A 26,257-nucleotide genomic window follows, 5' to 3' on the forward strand; every position below is an offset into this window, starting at 1 on the left:
GGAGCCCAAGAAAATAAAGTCTCTCACTGTTTCCCTTGTTTCCCCATCTATTTGCCATGAAGTGATGGGACTAGATGCCATGATTTCTGTTCTTTGAATGTTGAGTTTTAAGCCAGGTTTTTCACTCTCCTCTTTCACTTTCATCAAGAGGCTCTCTAGTTCTTCTTCACTTTCTGCCATAAGGGTGGGGTCATCTGTATATGTGAGGTTATTGATATTTCTCCCGGCAATCTTGATTCCAGCTTGTGCTTCATCCAGCCCAGCACTCTACATCATGTACTCTGCATATGAGTTAGATAAACAGGATGACAATATACAGCCTTGACGTACTCCCTTCCCAATTTGGAGCCAGTCCGTTGTTCCATGTCCAGTTCTAACTGTTGCTTCTTGCCCTGCATACAGATTTCTCAGCAGGCAAGTAAGGTAGTGTGGTAGTCCCATCACTTTAAGAGTTTTCCACAGTTTATTCAATCCACACAGTCAAAAGTTTTGGCGTAATCAATAAAGCAGATGTTTTTCTGGAACTCTCTTTCTTTTTCGATGATCCAACAGATCCAATGGCAATTTGATCGCTGGTTCCTCTGCCTTTTCTAAATTCAGCTTGTACATCTGGAAGTTCTCAGTGCATGTACTGTTGAAGCCCAGCTTGGAGAATTTTGAGCATGACTTCGCTAGCGTGTAAGATGAGATGAGTGCATTTGTGTGGTAGTTTAAACATTCTTTGACGTTGCCTTTCTTTGGGATTGGAATGAAAACTGACCTTTTCCAGTCCTGTGGCCACTGCTGAGTTTTCCAAACTTGCTGGCATACTGAGTATAGCACTTTCACAGCACCATCTTTTAGGATTTGAAATAGCTCAGCTGGAATTCCATCACCTCCACTAGCTTTGTTCACAGTGATGCTTCCTAAAGTCAACTTGACTTCTCATTCCAGGGTGTCTGGCTCTAGGTGAGTGATCACACCATTGTGGTTATCTGGGCCATGAAGATCTTCTTTGTATAGTTCTTCTGTGTATTCTTGCCACCTCTTCTTAATATCTTCTGCTTCTGTTAGGTCCATCCCATTTCTGTCGTTTATTGAGCCCATCTTTGCATGAAATGTTCCCTTGGTATCTCTGATTTTCTTGAAGAGATCTCTAGTCTTTCCCATTCTATTGTTTTCCTCTACTTCTTTGCACTGATCACTGAGGAAGGCTTTCTTATCTCTCCGTGCTGTTCTTTGGAACAAAGAAAGTTTTCCTTTTCTCCTTTGCCTCACGCTTCTCTTCTCAGCTATTTGTAAGGCCTCCTCAGAAAACCATTTTGCCTTTTTGCATTTATTTTTCTTGGGGATGGTCTTGATCACTGCCTCCTGTACAGTGTCATGAACCTCTGTCCATAGTTCATCAGGCACTCTATCAGATCTAATCCCTTGAATCTGTTTTTCACTTCCACTGTATAATCATAAGGGATTTGATTTAGGTCATACCTGAATGACTGAGTGGTTTTCCCTATGTTCTTCAATTTAAGTCTGAATTTTCCAATAAGGAGTTCATGATCTGAGCCACAGTCAGCTCCCAGTCTTGTTTTTGCTGACTCTATAGAGCTTCTCCATCTTTGGCTGCAAAGAATATAATCAATCTGATTTCAATATCGACCATCTGGTGATGTCCATGTGTAGAGTCATCTCTTGTGTTGCTGGAAGAGGGTGTTTGCTATGACCAGCGCATTCTCTTGGCAAAACTCTGACAGCCTTTGCCCTGCCTCATTTTGTATTCCAAGGCCAAATTTCCTGTTACTACAGGTATCTGCTGACGTCCTACTTTTTGCATTCCAGTCCCCCATGATAAAAAGGACATCTTTCTTGGATGTTAGTTCTAGAAGGTCTTGCAGGTCATCATAAAACCGTTCAACTTCAGCTTCTTCAACATTAGTGGTTGGGGCATAGACTTGGATCACATAGGCAACCTAACATGTATCAAAGTCCTAGACTTCCCAAATGGAAGCAGGCATCTGGCATAAACCATACCATCTGCACAGACAGTCTGAGACACAGTGGACTACACACCCTCTTTAGCTAAACATTGACTGGCAGCTCTCTGGGAGCCTAGCTCCAAGATGGCAGCCAATGGCCAACCGTGCAAGTAGACCTTTCTCAGAAGAGCAGTCTCAGGCCTGCTATGTCAACTGTTTTCTGCATTGCATGATTATTTATACCTTAGAACCTAAAATGAAAAGTATTACCACAGATCATAAAATTCAAAATACCATCATCAGAAGTTTCTACAACAAAGTCAGGCTGTGCACTCATGTTATTTGCTATTAACAGAAAAAGAGTTGGACTAAACATTGTGTCTGACCTACTAAGGTTGAGCTATGCAGTAAACAGCTCCATGCAGACGCTCAGTTAATAAGCACTGAATGAATGAAGAAATAGACAGACTAACCCATCAACTTTATAACTCTCCAAAACAACTAACAAGGAAGCAAAACATCTCCAAAAATCCAAAATGTGTATTTAAAATTCCATGATGTGGAGCGAAAGCTTTATCATCTAGAGAACAGAGCCCCAGGCTCTTACTCAGAGCCTATTTACTCTCATTTTGGAAATCATTGCATAATAAGCTTACTTATGCAGCCTCTGAGCCCACAATGATTAAAAACAAAAAGAGCCAACTAAAGGGAGGAAAGGGACTATTACAGAAAGGCAACCCGAGAATTAAAAGAAGTGCAGTTTGAAAGCATAGGAAACACGAAAGAAAGCAAACCCAAGAACTCCTAGCAGAGAGCAGTTCAGGGAGCATTTAACACAGAGGAAGCAGGCGCTCAGTCCCCAGTGGGACCTGAGAGCCCATTATACACCATAATGTTCAATATGGGGGCAGTGAATCACGGAAATGTTAAATTGGGCAGACTGCTCTGTTTAAGGAGTCAGAAACTACCATATTTTAGTAATTTTTCTTGTGAAATATTTTTAAATTTTAGCAATCTGCCCATGTATGATAAAGACAGAAGACAAAACACTAATTGTTCATGATAAAATCATAAATAAAACAGTAAGAGAATGTTAAAAGAAATACAGAAAAACCAAGTATAAGTAATATTAAGAATGGAAAAAAAAATCAAATTGATGAGAGTAAGACATTCTATCATATGAAAAAAACAAAAATCAAGGAACACTTTTGGAGGTAAAAAAAAGTATCTGTAAAGCTTACAATTCAGAATTTTTTCAAAACAGGAACAACACAGCATTATCCCTTTCTCTAATAGTTTTATGAAATAAAAAGCTCTTATTCTAAATTGGTGACACCCAAGCCTAGCTTTAGGTTCAGTGATTTGCTAGGTGGACTCACAGGACTCAGAAAAGTTGTTGTATTCCTAAGTACGGTTTCTTACAGAGAAAGGATAACTGGTTAAAATCAGCAAAGATGAAAGACATAGGGTAGAGTCCAGGGGGACCAGGCATAAGCTTCTCGTTGTCCTCTCCCAGAGGAGCTGTGTGGACAGGGCTCAGTCCTCCCAGCAGCAATGTGTGGGAGCATATGTGAAGTACTCGCAGCCAGGAAAGCACCGGCATGCAGGGTGTTATTAGGGGTCAGTTCCTCAGGCACAGAGTACCTTAGTGACTGACCTCTGTCTCCAGCCCCTTCGGGAGTCACAGTCAAAATGCCCCACTGTAATTCACACTGTTATCCAGAAATATCTGGCATGGCTCAAGGCCCCAGGAGTACAGAGACTCTCTTATCTGGCAAGAATATTCCAAAGCCTCAGAACTACTCTTCCACAAGGCAGTCAAGCACCAGTTTCTTCATTATACGCAGGATTTGAACCATGCCCCCACCTGCTAAGCAAAGCCTTCATAGCACATATACTTAAAAGGGAAAACAGAGGCACTGCTGAGTTTTATAGAGTGCGGCAGTAGAGTCAGAGGTAAGAGAAGAATGAGCTCTTCTACTGGTTACTAGTATTTGGAAATCATCAGCCAGAGACTTTCAACTGACTAGAGGGTGAGAAACTTATGAGTCACTCAGTTACTCTGGACAGCCCCAACCCATCCCTGCTCCCAGACTTACTGGAATCAGAGGAAAGGACTACAAACTTATGAATTTTAAAAAGCTTCCCATGTGATGTAACTCATGTGCTGGTACAGAACGTATAGGAGGATAAACAGACAAATAGAAATATAATAGAGAAAACAATCTCAAGAGGACTGAAAAATATGAAATATTTTTAAATGGACTTAACGAGAACATGTAAAGCCTACATTTAAAAACAAAACACCTTTGAAACTTTCACTGTCTGAAATACAATACAAATGTGTTGAGGTTGTCTGACGTTATCTAACCTTGAAATAGGAGAGAAGGATGAAGCTTGTACCAGCCTATGCATGACCATTTTCCCCAAGAATGTTGCTGTTTTTCTCCCCTTGGAAAAGAAGGGTAAAACAAATAATGGATCTGTTCAGAACAGAAATATTGACATGCTGAATATATTTTAGTTTAATCAAAGATAGGTTTGTAATAGCCAGCAAAAATTAGCCCCCCAAATGCTAAGATATATTAAGCTTGTCTTCGCAAGAGAGATAAAGCAACTGAGCCGATAGTAAATGGATCTTGCACGCCTTTGAATGACACTTGTCGGAAAAAACAAAAACTAACAAAAAAAAAACAATGATAATCCAGACTCCTGAAATGGCTATAAAGGAGAGTGACCAGTGAGGAATGGCCCATCTGGATGGCCGGGGGCTGGAGAGGAGCACTCTGAGAGCCATGAGCCAGAGACTGAGATTGTTACCGACATAAAAGCATGCTGTCCATATAGGAATCCAAGACCAGGCTCACTCTTTTACTTCTAGGATCCTCCCCAGATAAGGAGTCTTTGCTAGGTCTCAAAGAGTTAGAAAACAGGGGGGGAAGCCATTCATACTAAATTCTCTAAGAGGAGAGAAAGCTTTTAAAATCACATTTGGGGATTTAAGGGACAGACTCTTCCCTACCTTGTTAAGTGTCTGGAGAAACCATGTCCAGTGAGACAGTCTAGCAGAACATTTAAACAGACTAGCTAAATAACTATGGATTATTGTGAGACGTTATTCTGGGAGTGTGACCAAAGAACTGGCCAAGTGGAAAGAAGGGCCTATTTGATTGAGGCAAATGGGAGGCACAATGTTATAAAGAAGTCCACTATGCTGGAATTAAACCCCAAACTCACATTTCACGTGTCAGTGGAGAATTTGGGAGAAAAGAGTGGTTCCAGAATATCTAAGGGACTTCAAGGCACACAATGAGGAAGAGCCTGCTAAATGAAAAGCTAAAGCACTTTATGAAGCCACTAGAACAGTTAAGTGTAGGGTGGGATCAAGAACAGACACAAATTAAAAGGAAAGAAAGGTGATCCAACACTGGACAAGCAAGAGTCATCACAGAAAGGAAGACAGAACAGTCAGGCCATATCTTATGAAAATATATCATCAATAAATTAAACATTCAAGTAAAAAATTTTTAACTTTGCTGAAGTACTAAAATGAGTAAACATTCACAAATTCATGAGTGAGAAGGCCTCCACCACATGACAACAAATGAGAAATGAACCCAAAAATTTCACAGCTTTCAAGTTTTAAAGCAGTAAATATTTCTCAATGACAAAATCACCCTAAACAAATCAATTAGGGAAAATTCATTTACAGAATTTTGATATATTTTATACATTCTTAATATATAAAGAGCTATTTGCAAACCAATAACAATCCCACATTGGGGGAGGGGAAGACAAAATCCACTTAAGAATAATATAAATGGCCAACAAACATGGGGGGTTGGTCAACATCATGAGTATCAGAAGGAATGCAAGCTGAAGCTAGTAAGAGTACAGAAAAATAGGCAGTTTCATAAAGGGAAACTAGTCATATACACCATTTGCTATCTTTGGAAAAATCTGCTCAAACATGATGAATGTATGTAATTTTTAACACAGTGGTTCCACCTCTAGAGATTCAACAAAAAGAAATTAGTACACACCCAAAGGCATAGTCCTGAAAATCGCATAGCAGTAAATATAAAGTGAAACACTGGGGAACTCCTAGATACTTACTAACCAGAAACTGTTCAATGATTTTAAAACATTTATAAACATAGGTATAGACATTCAATACATTAGTGTTATATAAGTATAGATATAGATATTCACAGAATGATGTCTGGAGGAAGAGACAGGCTGCAAGGAGGAAATTTCAGAAAGTACTAAGTAAATCTCATTAGGAATGGAGAAACCATTAGTGGAGGAGGCAGATGTTAACATAAAATGGGAGGCAGGAGGCAAAACACTGAGAATCTTGAATGGCTGGGTAAGAACTGTTAATATTATTTTCTGCATTCTGAAGGTTTCAATGTCTCTGAGCAAGGGAAAGCTATGAGGAAGGCAGTATGTTAAAATGCATTTGTAACAATGCAGGGTGAATTCCAGGCTTAAACAGCTTAAAAGAAAGAGATGTGTAGGGTTAGAGAAAGAGAAAACTGCCAAACATCAAAACATGGAGGTGAAATCTACCCTGAGAGAAGGCTGAGAACTTACCCTGGACTGCTATGAGAAAGGGGTAGACAACCAACTCTTCTTGGCATCTTCTGTACAGGTTCTTCCAAACTTTGTACTAGGTTATATCCTGAGTCAGCTCCAAAATTTTATGAACTGAGTCAAAAAATTTTATGAACTGAGTTTATATCCTAAGACTTTCCAGTCTTGTGTCTTTACATGACCTGAGTTCTATGCAATACTCTCTTGTCTTGGGTGAAAGCATAGATACTCAAGTGTATCAGCAGTAACCTGGACACATAAGTGGATGGAGTAATAAGCAAGTGGTGGGAAGATATATAGATATATATGTATTAAATTTTTTAAGTGAGAGAAAGGTAAGACTTCAAAATAAGTATTAAATATAATTTCAGATAGTAAGCCCTAATGTCTGGCTTCTTGGATAAAATCAACAACAAATTTTAATTATAAAGGCCCAAAAGGCTCCAAAAAAAAAAAAGACGTCAAAAAAGTAATACTCAAGGTTTACAAAATACTATCCAAAAAACTGGAGCACTAGAATTATTCTGATTCAGAGGAATGAAAGAGTATTTATCCTTACTCCTCAAATTATCCCAATTTAGATTCTCATAGGTTGTTCCCCCAAGGGAGGAAAAACATCACTGTACCTATGTACCTAAATGCACTGATTTAGGTAAACACTCAGAAACATAAAAGGATTTAAGTAGAAGGAAAGAAGTAAAACTTTCATTTGGTACAAAAACATTCGAATATTATCTGCAAAAAAAAAAATAGTTTATCTAAGGAAAGGCTGAAAATGAAATACTCCTATATAGTCTGATTCCCATCAAATATGGTCAAGTTCATGCCTGTTTTAACACAGAATACTGTAGTTAAGGAAGACAAAGACGCAATACAGAGAACCATCTGGATGTCTTCTGAGCCACCGACACAGAAATTTGGTAGTGAAACTCAAGACTTTTGCTGGATATTATTTCAGAGACAAACTCTACAGTGTGTTGCCACAATAAAACCCACTTATAAATTCATATTTCTAAAAGGAAATACAATTCTAAGTTGTCAAGGATACAGTCCTTTCTGAAATTCTGAAATAGGTCTTAATAATTTATGAAGTCATTATAGCCCTGATGATTGTACAGGTCACAAGAGAATTAGAAAACAGAAGGGAAAAAAAAAAAAAAAAAGACAGTACTCACTTTACCCAGGAGAGAAATGCTGAATGCTCTACTGTCATAAAAACACTGTAAACACATTTATATCAGCATGATCTCTTTTCAATACAAAACACTCAAAGCTAAAAGAAAATATGAAAATAGAACAAAAACATGTTGGCAAAGTGGTTCCAATCTACCAAAGGCAAATTTTATAGCACATTTTCCCCCATGGCTTTTCCACCTGGCATAAAGCCTTCCTTGATATGCTACCCAAATAAAATAAGCTCTCCCTCCATTCCCCTCATCAACTGAGGTGAAAAAAAGCATAAAAACTTGAGACACCTTTTATTTGGCAGACTTGCTGGGGACTTAAACCTGAGAGGCAGCCTCTCAGATAGCTCTGAGGGACTGCACAAAGAGGACAGGGAGGAGCCAGGATATACAGGCATTTTTTAAAACAAAAAATAGGTAGATAATTGGAACAAAGGATTACTGTTAATTAAAGAAAAACCAGACATCTCACGTTAATGAATCTAGCACTTTCCTCTGTATGGGAAGATGCAAGAGTCGGGGATTACTGAAATCATTCCTTTGATACACACCTTAGCTATCAAGGACCTATTCTTTTCTCCATCCTGAACCCCGCCAGGGAACAGTCTGGGGTGGCTGCAGCAGCTGATAGCTTGATGGCCATACCACCCTTTGCTGACACTGTCATTCTCTATTTACACATTCGGTTTTCTCTTCACGGCGCTCACGATGAACTGAAATCACCTTATGTGTTCATTTGTTTAGTCTCACCCACTAGACTGTAAGAGCACCAAGAGGCAGGGATTCGGTCTTTCTCACCATAATATCCTGAGTGACTGACACAGAAGTCTCTTGATATCATTTATTGAATGAATTAAGAAAGAAAGGAGAGAGAGAAGAGAGGAAGCGTTTTAAACCTCCTATGAATGATCACACAAGGGAGCTCAAATTACATTATTTATGTTTGTATGAATATTAGAATTTCTTCTTCCCTAAGAAGAGTAATGATGTGTTCCCTGAATGGATGATGTAGTACCATTTACAGCTAAATACTGAAAGAGCAATGCCCTCCCATTATGTAACAAGCAACAGAAAAAAATGTTCAGTCAGAAGACTACTTTCAGTGTTAAGATTTCACTGATAATACTTTGATATAAAACTTCTGAGCAGTAACGATTTTAATTAATAAGGTCACTCTGGGATTAAGCTCCATTAAATATTGCCTCTTTTTCTTCTGCAGCAACCTTTAAAATTAAATCTTGTTTCTGCTGAAAAAAATCATGCCAATTTTCTGACTATATGTGGTTTATCTTTCTTCTCAGAAAAAAAAAAAGCCTTTTCTCATTAATCATACAGGTAACAGTTATGTTCCTGGCATCTCAACTGTCTTGAAGAAAGGGAAAAAATGGGCAGAAGAGGTGGAAGGGAGGAGGAAGTAAGGGTACACACACCAAGTCAATGGCAGGACGGAGATCTGAATACAAATATATTCTAATCACAAGATCCAGACTGCCAGTGACTGACATTACCAAGCTCAATAAGCAGACAGTTTTCTCCAGCTGGTGGCCAAGGAGGAAGTCAGGGAAATGGCAAGCATGAAGGGGATTTGACAAACTGCTGCTGATTCAAAGATGGAGGGGCGACATGGAAAGAGTTCTGGGCACCTAAAATACCGGGCAGTGGCACAGAAGTAGGTGCTTTGGTCCTGCAACTGTGTAAGCTGTGTAAACAACGGCCCCCGGAAGACATGTTCAAGTCCTGACCCCTGCGAATGCGACCTTATCTGGGTCTTTGCAGATGTAGTTGAGGATTTCCAGGTAAGATGGGCCTGCATGGAGGGTAGGCCCTAAACAGAATGACTGATGTCCTTACGAGAGAGAGGCAGAGGGAAATGCGAAGCTGACACACAGCGGAGAAGGCCATGTGAATACAGCAGACCGGAGGGACACCGTCATAACCCACGATGCCCACAGATCAATTCTCCCTCAGAGTCTCCCTGAAAGGAAGAACCCTGCTGACACTTGAATGTCAGACCTCTGGCCTCCTAAACCATGAAAGAAAACATTTCTGTTGTTTTAAGCCGGTCTCTGTATGGTAATTTGTTACAGCAGCTGTGAAAAACTAATACAAACCACAAGAAACAATTCTGCCAGTAGCCTGAATGACCCTGGAAGCAGAATTTTCCTGGAGTCTTCAGACAAGGACTAAGTCCAGTATTGTACACTGTGTGTGTTAGTCACTCAGTTGTGTCCAACTCTTTGTGACTCCATGGACTGTAGCCCGCCAGGCTCCTCTCTCCATGAAATTTCCCAGGCAAGAATACTGGAGTAGGTTGCCATTTCCTTCTCCAGGGGATCTTTTTTTTGACCCTGGGATCGAACCTGAGTCTCTTGCATTGGCAGGCGGATTATTTGTCTGAGCAGCAGGGAAGTCCCAAATTATAGTGGTTGGGATCTTCCCAACCCAGGAATTGAACCCATGTCTCCTGCATTGCAGGCAGATTCTTTACTGACTGAGCCATGGGGGAAGCCATTAACATGTTATGCATCGATAGAAAAGCTAATAGAATGTTTAGAGTTTAATTTTCTTGTATTGTTAGTTAATACTTATATTCAAAGTTAAAGTTGTGATGAAAACATCCCTTTCTTGCTCCTGACATGGAAATGTCCATAACGGAATACTATTTAGACTGTGATCAAAGGAATCCAGTGTTCTGGGCCATCTTAACAGATAAACTGTAGGAAGTAGTGTGCTTGTGGCATATAATGTTGAGAAACCTAAGATTCAAAAAGTTAAATGGGTAAAAATCAAAAGCACACAGAATATTTCAGGAAGAACACATGCTCCAAAGCACATTTATAAACATGGTACAGACCCACAGTTTAAGAAAGGTGGCTTCCATGTTTGTTTAATGTATACTTAAATAAGGGGCTTCCCAGCACAGTGGTAAATGATATACCTGCCAATGCAGGAGACACAGGAGACTCAGGTTCAATCCCTGGGTCGGGAAGATCCCCTGGAGAAGGAAATGGCCACCCACTCCAGTATTCTTGCCTGGGAAATCCCATGGACAGAGGAGCCTAGTGGGCTACAGTCCATGGGGTCGCAGAATCAGACACGACAGAGCACAGTACAGTACAGTGGACCTAGGTGAGCATTTATGACTTACATGATTTACAAACCTCTTCAGATAAAAAAATTACTCATTTCTGAAATATCTGGCTCTACCAGACAATACATTCCACAAAGGCAGAGGCTGTGCCTATCGTGGTCATTATTAGAAATATGCCTGTGAAACAAGATGGATTCAATTAGGATCAGTGAATAAATAGGCTGATGAAGAGAGAAGACATTTTCTCCCAAGCTTATTCCACAGAACTCACATGCAGATTTCTGCTAGAAATAATCTGGTCTGCTTAATGCCCACGGCTCTGCCTCTTCCACGCCTGTGCTTACCCCATTCCAGCCTAGGGTATCCATTCCTCTTCTGCCTAATCATTCTCAGGTTTCACAGTCTAACTCAAATACCAACTCTCTATAAGTCATATTATATAATCTTCCATATACAAAAGGCACTGACCAAACACTTGAAACCAAAGCTCATCCCTTGAGAAAGCAGAACATGGACAGTAACAAGAGGTGACAGCTTTTTGATATTCACAGCTCACACAATAAGTTGTTTATTCGTGATATCTATGATAGTTGGGGCGATGGCTAACTTTATGTGGCAACGTGACTGGGCCACAGGCCATGAAGGTTTCATTACTGACGTGTCATTACTGATTCTTCTCAGTGCATCAGTGAGAGTATTTCCAGATGAGACTAACTCAGTACACTGAGTAACACAGATTACCCTCCCTAATGTGGGTGGGCCTCATCTCATCAATTGAAGGCCAAAAGAGAACAAAAAGACTGAATCAGAAGGAACTCCCCCTGCCCCACTTCCCTGAGCTGGGACATGGGTCTTCTACTGCTTCTGAACTTAAATGGAGACACTGACTCTTCCCGAGTCTCCAGCCTGTCAGCTTTCAGACTGGCACTTATCAGCTCTCCTGGTTCTCAGGCCTTCAGACTCAAGCTGGAACTATACCATTGGTCCGCCTGGGTCCTCACTTAAAGACTGCCGATCTTAGGACTTCTTGGCCTCCATAATCATGTGAGACAATTCCTTTTAACAAATCTCTTTTGCGCTCTCACGCTCTCTGTCTATACATATATATACATATATATACACACACACATACTCACATACATCCTATTCCTTCTGTTTCTCTGAGAATCATAACTAATATTTAATATGGTATTTATTCTTACAACTGAGTTTTCATTCGAATCACACTACAGTTCTGACAAGCACCTGGAACACAGGTATTACATGGTACTTAACAGGATTAAATTACTGTGCTCCCTGAAAAGTTTACAACAGCTCTCAGAAGAGACATCCACTCTTCCCCTAGGATCATCATCCAGGGGCCACTTAATCCAGTCAAAAGAGCCTCTCTGAGAACAAAGCCACACAGATGCAGGCAGAGTAGAGATGGTGAGGAGGACATGTACATACAGTACTGTAGACATAATTCAAACCCCTGAATTCAGCTATATTTGACACTTCTTAGTTATGTGAGAAAATAATTACTTAGCAAGTTAGTCTGCGTTAAGTATTACTGTTTGCAAATAAAACTGTCCTAATACAATCCTTTCAAGTGAAAAGACTGTCACTGTGGCTTTATCTAAAGTAGTGCTTACAGTCAAAGATAACTAAAACTTTAACAAAATTAAAAGGATCAACATTAATATGTCTATTTGCACACTGAAGCAGGTGCTATATAGCTCCTATAAACTCTAGAAACTTCATTATTATTAAGCCATTATATGTACATACCATTATGAGCATTTCTAAACTTATAATTACCAAGAGCTATCTTCAGAAGCCAAATTCCTTGTCAAGGTTTCTAGTTTTCCATTATCAAAGTTAAATGAATGCATCACTTATATTTCATTTTTTAAAATTTGTATAGATTACCTATTGACCCCGTACTATATATGACAAGTGGGCACAATTATTATTAACTATTTAATGGCCACTCCTATGAAATATGTACTATTATTGTACCATTGGAGAAGGAAATGGCAACCCACTCCAGTATTCTTGCCTGGAGAATTCCATGGACAGAGGAGCCTGGTGAGCTACAGTCCATGGGGTCACAAAGAGTGGGACACGACTGAGTGACTAACACCCATTGTACCATCACAATCTTCATTTTAGCGTTTAATATGAGAGAGTATGATAATGTTCCTAATAATAAGAGTAGTGGAGCTCCACGTTTGTCTAGAACGCATTATGCCCCCCATACCGCACTAAGTGCTCTAAGAGAAGCATCCCATGTAATCCCCATTTTTTAATCTTCTGAATTAGGTACTATTGTCCTCACTTTATAGATGAGGAAACTGAGGCTTAGAGAATGAAATGCAGAGCCAAGACCTGCGCTTCACATCAGAATCAGTCCACAAGCTTTGAAAACATTCTACACTACATCCCAGTAAATCCCATACCATTATCCAAAGTGCATTTCAAATTGCTGAACAAAGACCTGAGCTCATCTACATTACATTTGTTCTTGAATTGCCATGTGATTCACATTTGTGTTTTCCTCTTTAATTCCTCACCTCTGGAAAAGGTACATATGCACATGAAAGGAAATACATACTATTCATTACAGCTCAGATGAATAAACTAGGAGCACTAAGTTATAGAATCAACACTTTCTACACTAAAAACTGCTCCAAAAGTGGGCAGACTTCAGAAACGCAATTAGATAAACATGCATAGATGTTAACAAACTAACATTAAGCCAAGAAGTTTTATTGGGGGAAATACTTGGGGGACATCTCAGGTCCTAGAAAGTGCTTCAGTACAACTTCAGTACAAGTTGTCAGGTAACAGATTATCCAAAGTATATCTTTTAAAACCCTTGGGACTGTCCTGGTGGTCCAGGGGTTAAGAATCTGCCTGCCATTGCAGTGGACACAGGTTCCATCCCTAATCTGGGAATATCCCACCTGCCTCGGGGCAACAAAGCCTATGTGCCACAATACTGACCCCACGTGCCCTAGAGCCTGCAAGCGGCAACTACAGAGAGCCCACGCACAGCAACAAAGACCCAAAGCAACCAAAAATACATACATACATAACAGTTTTTAAAAAATACATATTTTGCACAAAACTACACTTAAGCATTTTTGTTATCAGAAAGATGCATATGTTTATACGTTAAGTAGTTAGGAAATGTAAGATGGCAGTGAAAGTATTGATCAATTCCATGAGACAGGTCTGAGTCTTTGGACTTCCCTGGCAGTCCAGTGGTTAAGACTCCACGCTTCCAACACAGGGGGTCATGGATTTGATCCCTGGTCAGGGAACTAAGATCCCACGTGCCACACAGTGCATGGCAAGCAATCCATCATTTTTTTTTTAAAAAAGATTTGAATCTTATATTCATTAAGTACAAACCACAAATGCACATATGCATATATAACAAATGCAACCAAAAATATATTCATTGATAGTTTATCACTGAGAAAGTACCAATGACAAGGTTTAATATTTTCTCATACAGATTATCATTTTCTTACATGGGGGTATCAAAAGTATTCTTACTGTATGTTTACCAGGGGTCTCCCTGAACCTAACTGCAGAGGCATGCGGAGCAGAAAGAACCAAGGGGCTGGCCTTATACATCAAGCTATCAGGGTCAAGCTCCCATGAGTCAACACAGGCTTTCTCAGCTGGGAGTAGGGTTGTCACACACTGGCTACACATTTCATAAAATATACCTTCCTGAGTCAACAAGCAGTGGTTGAGCTCTTCAGAATATAATCAGATCTCATTTCTATATTGTGAAAAAAAAAAATGTTTTTTAATGAGAAAGATCTTGAGAGGTTTAACAAATGTCAGGGAGCAGCTGGTGCAGCTACCATCCTGGGAAACTTGCTGGCCTGACTCAGACTGCAGCCTAGGCCCTACGGAAGCAGGCTCAGGCATGCACATCAATGCCTGACACACCTTCCAACATTTGTTTAATTTGGGGGGAAAAATTATTTAATAGTGATATATGGCATGCACTTATTTAACTTCAATTTCTTTTGTTTGGTAAAATTTACAGAGTTGCTTGAATTATAACACGCCATTTTAGAGCTTAACATATTTGCACTGGGTACTCTCAGCAGTCATCCCATTGTGTGTCTGCTACATAAACAAATGGAGTAAAAAAAATACACCCCTTCTGTTAATTAATACTCATTAATTGTTCTGGTACTATTCCCCACCTCAGCTCCCCCAAATATATTATTTTTAATTAAACAATTTCCACTCCAAGAGTCTGGGGAGGAGTGAAGGAAGATGTCTTTCCTTCTCTATAATTTCTGAGTAGGTCCAGGAAAAGCCCCAGTTTCAAGCTCAGAAGTCTCATCATGCTGACCTTGAATAATAAACCTTATCCTTCTGGCCACAAACAGCTTTGAATCTGCAAAAGTTCAGTCATGTGCCTTGTAAAAAACAGATAAAGCTCTGAATGGATGTTTCTGAAGATGGACTGAGATTCTCCCATTCTCCTGGGTCCCATGCAGTGTGGTAGTTACTGCCTCTCTTTCTAGACCTCCTACAGTGAGTGCATGAGCACACACAGAAAAACATAAGGACCCTCGCTGAGACCCCGAGCCCATCACTGGACCTGGTTTGATGGCGGCATCCTGGGCACCCCACCCTTCCCTGCCCGAGTGCAGCACATGGGACTTACTGGGGAAGTAAGACGTCTCTAATTAGAGCCAGAAGATTGTTGTCAGAGTCGACATGCACCACCTCCTTGCTGTCGTCAGGCTCCTGGTTCACAAGCAGAGATGTGGTTTCTGAGAGTAGCCGCAAGCTGAAGAGTCTCCACTCCACTGGAAAGACAGAGATGCCAAGAACGTGATCACGTGGAGTCGGAATGAAAACAGAACGTGCACCTGCTGTGCTTGTTGATGTGGTCACACTTACCATTCTGGCTTTGAACCAGTGACACCAAGGGGGGCAGGATATAATCAACCACCTACAAGACAAGACGCAAAAGACTCCGTTCAAATCCCAACAAACAAAAAACTAATACTGTCTGTGTGCCTGATGCACAGTGGGGTCAAACAACACTCAAAAGTCGGACTATGGAGCAGAGAAATGTTTAGTGCAGGGCCCTGCAAGGGGATGAGTGGCTCATGCCCTCAAACTCCCTGAAAGCTTTCAGCCAAAGCCTTTGAGAGGCAAGGTGAGGAAGGGGTATGGTTAGTTGTTACAGATTTCTAGGAGTCAGATCCTGTGTTCTTGTAGCTGGTCACAATGTTCCCATAAACCTTCACCAAATAAATGTTATTCTCTGCTCCGATAAGAAAGGACAAGGTCACCAGACTCTACTTTCACCCTCCGAGGCCCAGGCCTGTCTAAGAGAAAGGGACCCCATGCAGGCCAGTCCCCCTGCCCTGAATGCTGGCACAGCCCCCAGCCTGGTCCTCCCACCAGTGCCCTGCCCAGCTGAGCAGGCAGATCTCAGCTGGCAGCATCCTCAGGGCCAGGTCTCCAGACTCCGCCCAGCTGTCATCACTGAGGGAGCCAGGCTCCCAGCACCCAGTGGCCCTCAGGCTGCCCTAATAGGGGCATGGTTTTGTGGACCAACACCCAGGATGACCGCCGCCACCTTTAGGCCATGGAGGTGAGGATGGGGGAGAGGTCTGCATCTCCTCAAGACCTGGGCCTGGCAAGAGCTCTGGAGCCTGCAGGGCACAGCCCCCTGCCTGTCCCCGGGCCCCCACCTCACCCACTAGCCTGAGGGCCTGGAGGTCCTGGGAAAGAAGGCCACAACCCACCTCTCACTGTACTTTCTGCCACGAGGACCACTGCCCCGCTGACCATAGGCAAAGTGGGTCTCTACCACAGTCCTCGCCCACCCCCCGGGGTCACGTGCTCACTGCTAAGTGTCAGTCACACCCGCCCCGCCCCTGTTACAATATCAACCACTACCCACGCCGTTTTTCACTGACAAATCACTAGTCAGAGGGGTGAAAAACATCAACCGCTAAATTTACCCAGCATCTAAGCTCTGCATGACATTTAATAAACAACCAAGCTCATTTCAACCTGAAAAAGTCTTCAGGTCAAAATGACACTGTGATCATCAAGAGAGTAGTTTATCAAAACCTTCAGAGTTGATGAAAGGAACACTAGTATGTAATACAAAATCTGCCTGGCATGCATTGACATTGAACCGTCAGATTAATATACACTTAAGCTGGTGATCATTAATCAAGTTTAAACAATCATCAAAATACTGGGAAAAAAGGAGATACACAATCTTCAGGTTTTCACAAATACATCAAAGTGCTATGACAAGTTAATCTTGGTGGTTTTGAGACGCAGATTCAAAAGATCTAAATCCATTACACATACCACCTCTATGATTTTCTTGTTATATCAGACAGAGCACTATCAAATATGGTTTGAAATCAACTCCAAAATAACAATTTACCCCAGGATGAAAACAGATGATGAAGAAAGGACAAATCACTCCCATTGTCTAATTCTCAAAACAACTGTCTCACCTGGTGAACTATTTTGGTGACAATAAATAAAATTCCTATTGTTTATACCTGCATTGATTCCTGATCCTATGATATTTATTCATTCTCACCATAGCAAAAGGCAGAAGAAGTGGCCCACAGCCCAACACCACCCTCCTGTTTTCCAAACCAATGAAAGAATGTCCTACACAGGTCAGGATCTCCACACATGGGTAGTGGCCCATCAGTATTACCCTGTTCTAGCTCAACTTCACAAAATAAATTTACACATGACAATATATCTAGACAGTTGTACAAGAACCACAGGGATAAGGGATTTTTTTTTACCCCCTTTCACTGAGTGATGTCACATCACTTAAAGCATAGACCTCGAATTTCACAAAGGAATTTTGAAAACTCTAAACTCCCAGTTATGTCAAAAGCAAAAACTATGCAAAGAAGAGAGATACATCTCACCATCAACCCCTATCAACATGCTCAACACCCACCCTGAAGGTTTAAGAGAACATATTAAGAGAGGAGTGGGACTAAAATAAAATTATCTACATGTCCAATTCTATAAGTTTGACCCTTAAGCATGGTCCAAAAAGCAAGACTATCAAAAGATGAATAGCCAAAAATCAATACTCTTCCCAATGTCCCTACAACAACCAATCAAATAACATAATTTTAAAAAGACACCATTTACAACAGTGATAAAATTCTAAGGTGTCTATGATATCATGACTTTTACAAAATATAAATACACACATATATATAAAATGTTTACAAATATGATAACCATTGGCTATACTACCCAAAGCAATCTATAGATTCAATGCAATCCCTATCAAGCTACCAACCATATTTTTCACAGAACTAGAACAAATAATGTCACAATTTGTATCGAAATACAAAAAACCTCGAATAGCCAAAGTAATCTTGAGAAAGAAGAATGGAACTGGAGGAACCAACCTGCCTGACTTCAGACTATACTATAAAGCCACAGTCATCAAGACAGTATGGTACTGGCACAAAGACAGAAATATAGATCAATGGACAGAATAGAAAGCCCAGAGATAAATCCACGAACCTATAGACACCTTATCTTCGACAAAGGAGGCAAGGATATACAATGGAAAAAAGACAACCTCTTTAACAAGTGGTGCTGGGAAAGCTGGTCAACCACTTGTAAAAGAATGAAACTAGAACACTTTCTAACACCATACACAAAGATAAACTCAAAATGGATTAAAGATCTAAATGTAAGACCAGAAATTATAAAACTCCTAGAGGAGAACATAGGCAAAACACTCTCCGACATAAATCACAGCAGGATCCTCTATGACCCACCTCCCAGAATATCGGAAATAAAAGCAAAAATCAACAAATGGGACCTAATTAAACTTAAAAGCTTTTGCACAACAAAGGAAACTATAAGCAAGGTGAAAAGACAGCCCTCAGACTGGGAGAAAATAATAGCAAACGAAGCAACAGACAAAGGATTAATCTCAAAAATATACAAGCAACTCCTGCAGCTCAATTCCAGAAAAATAAATGACCCAATCAAAAAATGGGCCAAAGAACTAAACAGACATTTCTCCAAAGAAGACATACAGATGGCTAACAAACACATGAAAACATGCTCAACATCACTCATTATCAGAGAAATGCAAATCAAAAGCACAATGAGGTACCATTACACGCCAGTCAGGATGGCTGCTATCCAAAAGTCTACAAGCAATAAATGCTGGAGAGGGTGTGGAGAAAAGGGAAGCCTCTTACACTGTTGGTGGGAATGCAAACTAGTACAGCCGCTATGGAAAACAGTGTGGAGAGTCCTTAAAAAACTGGAAATAGAACTGCCATATGACCCAGCAATCCCACTCCTGGGCATACACACCGAGGAAACCAGATCTGAAAGAGACACATGCACCCCAATGTTCATCACAGCACTGTTTATAATAGCCAGGACATGGAAGCAACCTAGATGCCCATCAGCAGAAGAATGGATAAGGAAGCTGTGGTACATATACACCATATGGAATATTACTCAGCCATTAAAAAGAATTCATTTGAATCAGTCCTAATGAGATGGATGAAACTGGAGCCCATTATACAGAGTGAAGTAAGCCAGAAAGACAAAGACCATTACAGCATACTAACACATATATATGGAATTTAGAAAGATGGTAATGATAACCCTATATGCAAAACAGAAAAAGAGACACAGATGTACAGAACAGACTTTTGGACTCTGTGGGAGAAGGCGAGGGTGGGATGTTTCGAGAGAACAGCATCAAAACATGTATATTATCTATGGTGAAACAGATCACCAGCCCAGGTTGGATGCATGAGACAAGTGCTCGGGCCTGGTGCACTGGGAAGACCCAGAGGGAGCGGGTAGAGAGGGAGGTGGGAGGGGGGATCGGGATGGGGAATACATGTAAATCCATGGCTGATTCATGTCAATGTATGACAAAACCCACTACAATAGTGTAAAGTAATTAGCCTCCAACTAATAAAAATAAATGAAAAAAAAATATGATAACCATTGATAACTTCTAAAATAAAAGCTGGAAAGCTATCATAACCGTGCTCACAAGAAGAAAACAGCTAAACAAACTGAAAATCAACAACTCTTCTCAGATAAATCAGAGAAGTCAAGTCACAAAGAAAACCAACTGTCCCTAGAACTGAAGAGAAAGGCAAAGACAGAAAATCACAGCTTAACAGGAGCAGAAGCTGCCACTGGAGCCAGCAACTGGTACAAAAACTTCAACAGTGGTTGACTAAGAATTGGTGTCTGAGATGATAAAACCTCCTAGAGGTCCAACCTTAGTGCAACCACCCACCTCCCAAAAGTTTTACCTCCCAGAGCCCCACCAGATTCTCAGACTGAAGACCAGAGATAAGTCTCATGCTTCTGGAAGAGGAAAGGAAAAACTAACCATTCTGAAATATGTTTAGAGCATTCTTTTCTCCTTAACAAAGGCTGGACTCAAGAGACACTATTCTACCAAAAGCTGAACCTACTCAGGTTTTACCAAAACCTGAGCTAGTGGGGAAAATATCCAATTCCAACACCCTGTAAGCCTTCCCATCTCACCAACTGGGGCATGGGGGTGTGGGTGCTGAGAAGTATGTGTGAGGGTCACAGCCGAGGCATACAGACTCAGAAAAGGAATGTGACCTAAACCTAGGGGCTATGGATCTCTACACACTCCACCACACCTCATCCCAACATCAACGGGGCTCCTGTGTAATAACCCAGGATTACAGCTGAGAGAGCTGCAAGGCACAGGCTTTATTCCAGAAGGCGCTGTTAAGGAAACCTGAAGACGACAGGATAGACAAAACAAGGACATTACACGTTAATTTTAGCCTCTGAAACCTACAGTTACAGCAAACAGTAAACACAGCTTGGCTCCTAGCCAAAGAAACATAAAACTTCATACTAACAGCTAGCTCATTGATCTCAGGTCATTTTTACCTGATATATCATGCTGGAATGAAATATTTTTGTGCTGAGAAGGAAAAAAAAAAACACCAACCTAGAATTCTGAGTGAAATTATCCCTCAAGAATAAAAGGAAAAATAAAGAATTTCTCACATAAACATTAACTGAAGAAATGTTTTGCCAGTAGACTTGACTTGTAAGAAATGTTAAGTTTCTTAGAAAAAATGAAAGTGACATGGGTCAGACACACAGATCTATACGTTAGAAAGAAAAATAAATCAAGGTAAAATATAGTCATTGATGAGAAGCGTCAAAGAAGTCAACTCTGTGCAAATTAATCTATCAGTTCAGTTCAGTAGCTCAGTCATGTCCGACTCTTTGCGACCCCGTGGACAGCAGCACACCAGACTTCCCTGTCCATCACCAAATCCTGGAGCCTGCTCAAACTCATGTCCATCAAGTCAGTAATGCCATCCAACCATCTCATCCTCCGTCATCCCTTTCTCCTCCCACCTTCAATCTTTTCCAGCATTAGGGTCTCTTCCAATGAGTCAGTTCTTCACATCAGGTGGCCAAAGTACTGGAGTTTCAGCTTCAGCATAAGTCCCTCCAATGAATATTTAGGATTGATTTCCTTTAGGATTGACTGGTTGGATCTCCTTGCAGTCCAAGGGACTCTCGAGACTCTTCACCACCACCAGAATTCAAAAGCATCAATTCTTCGGTGCTCAGCTTTCTTTATGGTCCAATTCTCACATCCACACATGACAACTGGAAAAACCATAGCTCTGACTAGATGGACCTTTGTTGGCCAAGTAATGTCTCTGCTTTTTAATATGCTATGTTAGTCATAGCTTTTCTTTCAAGGAACAATTGTCTTTTAATTTCATGGCTGCAGTCACCATCTGCAGTGATTTTGGAGCTCAAAAAAATAAAGTCTCTCACTCTTTCCATTGTTTGTCCACTATTTGCCATAAAGTGATGGGACCAGTACCATGATCTTGATTTTTTGAATATTGAGTTTCAAGTCAGGTTTTTCACTCTCCTCTTTCACTTTCATCAAGAGACTCTTTAGTTCTTTCAGCCATAAGGGTGGTGTCATCTGCACATCTGAGGTTATTGATATTTCTCCCGGCAATCTTGATTCCAGCTTGTGCTTCATCCAGCCCGGCATTTCACATGATGTATTCTGCATATAAGTTAAACAAGTGGGGTGACAATATACAGCCCTGATGTACTCCTTTCCCAATTTGGAACCAGTCTGTTGTTCCATGTCCAGTTTTAATTGTTGCTTCTTGACTCACAGATTTCTCAGGAGGCAGGTCAGGTGGTCTGGTATTCCCATCTCTAAGAATTTTCCACAGTTTGCTGTGATCTACACAGTCCAAGGCTTTGGTGTAGTCAATAAAGCAGAAGTAAATGTTTTTCTGGAACTCTCTTGCTTTTCTCATGATTCAACAGATCCAATGGCAATTTGATCTCTGGGTCCTCTGTCTTTTCTAAATCCAGCTTGAACATCTGGAAGTTCATGGTTCACATACTGCTGAAGCCTGGCTTGGAGAATTTTAAGCATTGCTTTGCTACCATGTAAGATGAGTGAGTGCAATTGTGCGGTAGTTTGAACATTCTTTGGCATTGCCTTTCTCTGGGACTGGAATGAAAACTGACCTTTTCCAGTCCTGTGGCCACTGCTGAGTTTTCCAAATTTGCAGCATACTGAGTGCAGCACTTTCACAGCATCATCTTTTAGGATATGAAATAGCTCACCTGGAATTCCATCACCTCCACTAGCTCTGTTCATAGTAATGCTTCCTAAGGTTCACTTGACTTCTCATTCCAGGATGTCTGGCTCTAGGCGAGTGATCACGCCATCATGGTTATAGTTCTTCTGTGTATTCTCGCCACCTCTTCTTGATAGCTTCTGCTTGTTAGGTCCATCCCATTTCTGTCCTTTATAGTGCCCATCTTTGCATGAAATAGTCCCTTGGTATCTCTAATTTTCTTGAAGAGATCTCTAGTCTTTCCCATTCTATTGTTTTCCTCTATTTCTTTGCACTGATCACTGGGGAAGGTTTTCTTATCTTTCTTTGCTATTCTTTGGAACTCTGCATTCAAATGGGTATATTTTTCCTTTTTTCCTTTGCCTTTATCATCTCTTCTTTTCTTAGCTAAGGCCTCCTCACACAACCATTTTGCCTTTTTGCATTTCTTTTTCTTGCAGATGGTCTTGATTCCTGCCTCCTAAACAATGTCATGATCCTCTGTCCACAGTTCTCCAGGCACTCTATCAGATCTAATCCTTTGAATCTATGTGTCACTTCCACTGTATAATCGTAAGGGATTTGATTTAGATCATATCTGAATGGTGTAGTTGTTTTCCCTACTTTCTTCAATTAAGCCTGAATTTTGCAATAAGGAGTCCATGATCTGAGCCACAGTCAACCCCTGGTCTTGTTTTTGCTGACTGTATAGAGCTTGTCTAACTCAATGAAACTATGAGCCATGGCAGGTAGGGCTACCCAAGACAGACGGGTCATGGTGAGAGTTCTGACAAAATGTGGTCCACCAGAGAAGGCAATGGCAAACCACTTCAGTATTCTTGCCTTGAGAACCCCATGAACAGTATGAAAAGGCAAAGAGATAGGACACTGAAAGAGGAACTCCCCAGGTCGGTAGGTGCCCAATACGCTACTGGAGATCAGTGGAGAAATAACTCCAGAAAGAATGAAGAGATGGAGCCAAAGCAAAAACAACACACAGTTGTGGATGTGACTGGTGACGGAAGTAAAGTCCAATGCTATAAAGAACAATATTGCATAGGAACCTGGAATGTTAGGTCCATGAATCAAGGCAAATTGGAAGTGGTCAAACAGGAGATGGCAAGATTAAACATCAACATTTTAGGAATCAATGAAATAAAATGGACTGGAATGGGTGAATTTAACTCAGATGACCATTGTATCTACTACTGTGGGTAAGAATCCCTTAGAAGAAATGGAGTAGCCATCCTAGTCAACAAGAGTCTGAAATGCAGTACTTGGATGCAACCTCAGAAGAGACAGAATGATCTCTGTTTATTTCCAAGGCAAACCATTCAATATCACGGTAATCCAAGCCTACGCCCCAACCAGTAATGCTTAAGAAGCTGAAGTTGAACGGTTCTATGAGAACCTACAAGATCTTCTAGAACTAACACCCAAAAATATGTCCTTTTCATCACAGGTGACTGGAATGCAAAAGTAGAAAGTCAAGAGATACCTGGAGTAATAGGCAAATTTGGCCCTGGAGTACAAAATGAAGCAGGGCAAAGGCTAACAGAGTTTGGCCAAGAGAACATACTGGTCATAGCAAACACCCTCTTCCAACAACACAAGAGAAGACTCTACACATGGACATCACCAGATGGTCAATACCGAAATCAGACTGTTTATATTCTTTTTAGCCGAAGATGGAGAAGCTCTATACAGTCAGCAAAAACAAGACTGGGAGCTAACTGTGGCTCAGATCATGAACTCCTTATTGCAAAATTAATCTATAATTTCAATATAAAACACATAAATATTCCAACCAGGTTGTGTGAATTTCTCACACTGATCCCATAAAGTATTTGGAAAGAATAGGGTCAAGAGTAATGGAAAAATGTTAAAAAGCATGAAGCAGACATGGTTTCCAGGTTTACTATGATGGGAAGAAATAAGCTGGTACAAGCAAAGGGCTAGACAAAGAGATTCATGAAACAGAACATATAGCCTAGAAACAGACACATACGGCAGATGTGTAAATGGCAGATGGACTACTAGCAATAGTGGAAAAACAGGCCCAGAAAACATCTGGCAATGCGTAGAGACCTTCTTGATTGCTGCAACTGAGGGGAGCCTCCAAATCTACTACGTTGAGGCCAGTGATGCTGCTAAACATCTCTCAATGCCCAGGACAGCCTCCACAACAAGGAACTGCCCATCTCCAAACACCCAGAGTGGCAAGGTTGAAAGTGAGAGTGTTAGTCACTCGGTCATGTTTGTGATCCCCATGGACTACAGACCACCAGGCTCCTCTGTCCATGAAGTTCTCCGGGCAAGAACACTGGAGTGGGTAGCCATTCACTTCTCCAGGGGATCCTCCCAATCCAGGGATCAAAGTTGGGTCTCCTGCATTACAGGCAGACTCTTTACCATCTGAGCCACCATGGAAGCCCAGTGCCAAGGCTGAGAAACTCTAGGCCAGGAATAACAAGGGGCACCCTGTAAATAAGGTGTGGACCAGAAGGGAAAGAAAATAATAAGCAAAGAAAAACCCCAAAATAAGTCAACAAGATAGGGAGAGATTTCTTAGGTTCATCCTGTCTGGGGTCAGCTTTTCTCAACAGTTATTTCATGTGAGGAACATGTATGACCAAGTATATGTAAACTAATCTCCCTATAGACAGTTACCAAGTAAGTCAAAAAATATGTTTTTCAATGGCACCCAGAACTGACCGTAGAGCAATAGTCTTTCAATAAAATAGGATACTGTATCACTGCTTCAAAAGCCGACAGCGTGATCTTGATAAATTCTTCTGATGCCATCATTCCTAGAAATATAGTTAATTATTACAGATGTTTATTTACATGTCCAAAATCATAGTATCAAAATCTTCAAGCAAAGATGTAAAATGTCCCATGATCTACTCACCTACAGCTCCATCTATGTTAGTTTCTCCTGAGTCTATTGATTTAATATGACTCTGAAAAAAAATATAAAAATGTTAATAAATGGAGATTTTAAAAGAACTCTGATGTAAAAACTATGCAGAGGGAAAAAAAAACTGAACATATGATCCTATGTGTGTTCACCATGATTTACTTCGGGTGGTAGGCATCAAGTCATTTTTATACTCTTTTTACATTTTTCTACAGTTTCTAAATTTCATGTCATAAGTAGGCACTAATTTCTTTATCCAGAAGGGGAAAGATAGCATTCTTAGAAAGTCTCTGATTGAGTTAACATACAAAAGTCATTAGAATTTTTTTTTCAACATTAAATCCCTATTTATTCAGCAAAAGTCATGTCCCTATTTTGAAATCAGGTGAAATTATTTCAGCCAAATTATATACATAATAAATAAGAGACATTTTAACAATTTGGCTGAAATAATTTCACAATTTGATGTTGAAAAATTCAAAGAAAGGTATCTTTCGATTTCAATAAATTTACTTAAATGTCTACAGCTTAAGAAAGAGACAAAACAGTGTTAATACTACAATTTTTCTGTATAATTTTTGAAGAATATGTAGATAACACATGAACATAGTTGTGGACAGAGATTTTTGAGGCATTAATCACAGGAACCATTCACAGAGGCTCCCTGTGAGGAAGAATACTGGATGAGGAGGTATACTTTCACTACTCATTTTCTGCCTTTCTGCACTGTTAGAATTTTCTAACTAGGTACATGTATTATTTTTTTCCTTTTTTTTTTAACAGCAACAAGGGTTTTCTAGATGGTGAAACCATAGGGTTCTTTT

General features: G+C 40.5%; 1 protein-coding gene across 3 annotated transcripts in view; it reads right to left on the reverse strand.

Moving 5' to 3' along the window:
* Positions 1-26,257, reverse strand: part of ULK4 (unc-51 like kinase 4) — a 496,555-nt gene that overhangs the window by 320,414 nt on the left and 149,884 nt on the right. For all 3 annotated transcript variants that reach the window (XM_043886762.1, XM_043886763.1, XM_043886761.1), the window contains 4 exons: positions 25,425-25,476; positions 25,229-25,323; positions 15,747-15,798; positions 15,508-15,652 (listed from right to left, as the gene is read on the reverse strand). In XM_043886762.1, the coding sequence (XP_043742697.1) occupies positions 15,508-15,652; positions 15,747-15,798; positions 25,229-25,323; positions 25,425-25,476 (344 nt within the window). The remainder of the gene's footprint in view (positions 1-15,507; positions 15,653-15,746; positions 15,799-25,228; positions 25,324-25,424; positions 25,477-26,257) is intronic.

The sequence above is a fragment of the Cervus elaphus genome, chromosome 24 (assembly GCF_910594005.1).
Source record: "Cervus elaphus chromosome 24, mCerEla1.1, whole genome shotgun sequence".
Taxonomy (NCBI): Eukaryota; Metazoa; Chordata; class Mammalia; order Artiodactyla; family Cervidae; genus Cervus; species Cervus elaphus.